General features: G+C 41.3%; 1 protein-coding gene across 1 annotated transcript; it reads right to left on the bottom strand.

Moving 5' to 3' along the window:
- Positions 1-1,655: 1,655 nt before the first annotated feature.
- Positions 1,656-2,210, bottom strand: LOC124694329 (E3 ubiquitin-protein ligase LRSAM1-like). Its single transcript, XM_047227326.1, has 3 exons — positions 2,078-2,210; positions 1,872-1,974; positions 1,656-1,770 (listed from the first exon to the last, which is right to left on the bottom strand). The coding sequence occupies exons 1-3, from the start codon at positions 2,208-2,210 to the stop codon at positions 1,656-1,658; spliced, it is 351 nt and encodes a 116-aa protein (XP_047083282.1).
- Positions 2,211-3,929: the final 1,719 nt, after the last annotated feature.

Here is a 3,929-nt window from a genome sequence, read left to right as displayed (position 1 = left end):
TCATATCTTTTATTAATCTATACTTACATATTTCTGACAATTACAATTTCATTAATTGATCACTATGGCGATCACTATGGCATACACAAAAAAATTGTAGTTCATGATTTGAATTGATGTTATCTGAAGCAGTTTTACAATCAGCACTATGATTGTGTTGTTCTGGTACTTTTCATAGTGAAAGTCTTAACTTTGATGTATGCGAAACGATCATTCAATACAAAGCCTCTTGTTTGTGGTTAGAGGGAAATTCATAGTGTATATTTAGATGATGTAATAGGTACTTCATTTACACCAAATAAAGGTACTTCATATTTCACAAGCAGTGCTTACTTTGGTTAGTTGAATCTTAGTGCATATGACAAGTCTCCTCGGCAGGCACCCCAACCACCTTAGGTGGAAAGCCTAAGGAGACCCCTCGAGGAAGCGGATCGAATTCAATCAAGTGTGACTATTTATTTCCCCTTCCTGCGTGCGGGTAGTGAGGTATCCATGATTTAGGATATCTAAGCCCTACATACAAGTTTTAGCTCCATGCATCCTGTAGTGGGGAACACAGGAACACCAAACACCATCACCCATTTTTAATGGCCAAGAGAGTGATATAGACATTGCCAATGTCCACTTTCTGGAGTTGTTGCCATGGAAACGATGATGATTGTAAAATCCATGTCATCGGCAACTCACAAAGACATTTGATTTAAAAGACCATAGATAGTTTTTGATGCTCTTCTTGTACCCCTATAGATAAATGTTTTCATCTCATGGCTTGCTTAATTTGCTCCTTGATCAGTCGAGTTGTTCTCCTCGGAAGATTGTTTCCAAAAACCCGGAGAGCGTATTTGCACCGTCCATGCGATGTGATTGTCTTACGAATCAATCATAAGTTTATCTCCCCTCCACTTTGTATTTATGAGTAGGAAAAAATTAATCTCGGAATTAATACTGCAAATGAGTAATTTTATAGACCACTTATTGCATTACATGGCTGCTCCACTAGAAGTTTGGACAATGGCAAGTTAGGGCAGTCCCAATGAATCATATCTTAACAAATATCCTAGCCTCAATGACTCATATCTTAACACACGCCCTAGTGTAACAAATCCTCAACATCATGTACTAAATAAACATAGACAACGTGATCATCACATGGTTAAGAAGCATCATAGTTCAAGACACTAAAATCCAACAACTCGGGATCTTCGGTTAAAATTCTTAGGTTAAAACCCACAAAAAGGAGTGACTAGCTCAGAGGACACTATTTAGATATAAGTGTCCAAGTGCATTGTATCTAGGTATTGTACTGAAATAACATATCATTGAATATAATTTGTGAACAACAGTATCATTAGCCTTGTAGCCTATTTGTGGCACATGCCACATTTGCTTGAAGAGTTTAAGCACAGAGCCAAATTTGCAGTAAAATATCAACGGAAGAAATTTAAATCTCATAATCAAAATATAACTCTTGGTTGTCAAATCACACTATTAAAATATTGCTCGGTATATAGAAACAATGGTGAACTAATAACTGAAGTTCAATGTGAAAAAAAAACAGAGATTTCAGAAACTAGTGCTCCATTGGATATCAACGGAATAAATTTAAATCTCATAATCAAAATACAACTCCTGCTTCAAAATTTAAGACTGTCACATTATGGACTATAAGCTCGCACGACCTCGATGATGGGTGCACGACACATTGGGCATTTCCCGGCCCCGTTGAGGAGCTCGCGCCCGCACTTTGAGCAGGTGCACATGTGTCCACACCTGAGATGTCATGAGAAGATGTCACATTAGTTGTGTTCTTGAATAAGTTTTGCAATTACATACAAATGTGAGTGCACATATGGTGACAGATGGAACCAAACCTGTAAAGGAGCGCATCGATTTTGTTTTCGCAGCAGACGCAACAGGTTCCTTTCCTTACTAGATGACAGCGTGATGCATCATCTAGTTGTCGTTCCGCCCACCCTATGTTCAGAATTCATCGTATTTTGTCAGACACACACAGTGTGGATAATCAAAGTATAGACTCCAGGAGATGGGGAAGAAGGGAAAGATTAATCTGACTGACATTGGACCCGTATAGGGCGGTTCAGAGCAGCAGAGACTTCTTGTTTGATGGATCTCTGCAGCTCTATCTGCATCTCCTTGCATGCTCTCAGCTCTCTCTGCATGCTGTTCATTCCATGATAGAGCCCGGCCATGTCTACATGCAGCTCTTGGATGGAGTCTATCACCTGTCAAACAGATTTCTTTCAGAAATAACACAAAGCAGGGATGATTATGAATAATACTGACCTGCAGTAATAAAGAATCGGAGACTCACAAATTCAGGGCGGGTCCAATACCACTGCCGTCGCCTGCGTCCTTCACCTGTGAACACAAACGACGGCTCGCCAGTGGTGTAGTCGTGCTCGGCTTGATACGGCTCGTTGATCCAATGTTCGGCATGATCTTCGTTCACTGAAGCAGCTGTGTTCAACATCTGCCTTTCAACAAGCTCTTGTCTTCGAGCATATGATTGTATCAGGAGCTGGTCCAGACTTTGACCGAAGCCGCTGATAAGAAGATTAGAGACCCTTCCCCTGCAAAACATGACCTGCTTAAGTGTGATTGACAAAGCGGTAAACTGCATTTGTGATTTATTTTCAAGAAGTGCTACATACCTGCTTAAGAGTTCTGGAAGCTCCACTCCATAGAAACTATGTACCGGATGACCGAACCAATTATTATAAGTGTGACGATAGAAACTTTCATCTGGTTGCCCCTGTCGTGGTTGAGCAGCCTCTTCAGAATCGATAATGTGCGGTCCGTCGGAAGCATCGCCTTCTCCTTCATTTGGTTGCCCATAAGCTCCTGCTTCAATGTTGAGGGTAGAAGAGGAAAAACCAGATTGCTCACTGCCTTGTTCTAGGGACCATGAGTATGAATACTCGTCGCCGTTGTCATGTCCGTTCATTTGTTCTTGATCAATATCATCCTGCAAAGCATCATTAGTGTTCGGTAGAGTGCTACTGTTTTGTACGTTCACAGATTCATCTTCCGTTGGTTGGAACATATGGATCTCATGATTGCCAGTAGCATTCTCCAAGTGATGATTGCCGTCACGCAAAACCTGATCTGTAAAACTGTGATGCTCACTTTCGGCAGCCCCCGATGGCACGGACCGGTTTGTTTGTTGATCATCGGTGACGGGATGGCTCTGTCTAAGCTGCCCTAATTCTCCAGTTGCCATAGAAACTGATCCTTCATCGTCCATAGTCCTTCCACCAGAAAAGAAGAATCTACCTCGAAGAAACGACTGTAAACAATAATTATTAGTTCCATGAAATAAAAACGGAGCTGCCAATTAATTCTGAAAACAAAAAATTTGTACAGTATTAGTTAACTAATGCCACCACTAAAACAGGAGCACTGAAACAACAATGTTTAATCTTAAATAGTCTCAACGGTGATGCTCATGCATATTTTCAAATCAGCACACAAGATATTGAAAAAAAAAACTTTGATCTTAAATTCTGTAGCCTATATATACTGCAAGAAATGTTACTTATAAGGATGGCACAATGTTCAAATTCCAGGCTAAAGGTCTCAAGTATCAGCTCATGTTTTCCAGAATGCGAACTGAACTTTAGGCACCAGCACCACAATCACATGCATGAAGCAAGTAGCTAGAGAGGCAGGGTTTTGGCCAGAAAACTTTCCAGCTGAAATAGACTGTGCAGAGGAGAAGACCCCCAGGATGATCATGGTACTGGCCTACTTGGCCAAGCCGCCTAAGCTAATTCCTAAAATGTGAAGAAAAAAATACGCGACACTTCTACAGAGAGGATGAGCATAGGATTTAGGGGTTCTGAGTTCTGACCTCAATGCAGTCGCGGTGAACAAAGGCGGAGACAGGGCGGTGCTCCGAGAGGTCCTGC

This window comes from Lolium rigidum, chromosome 3 (assembly GCF_022539505.1).
Source record: "Lolium rigidum isolate FL_2022 chromosome 3, APGP_CSIRO_Lrig_0.1, whole genome shotgun sequence".
Lineage (NCBI taxonomy): Eukaryota > Viridiplantae > Streptophyta > Magnoliopsida > Poales > Poaceae > Lolium > Lolium rigidum.
This window is presented reverse-complemented; position numbering and strand designations above follow the sequence as displayed.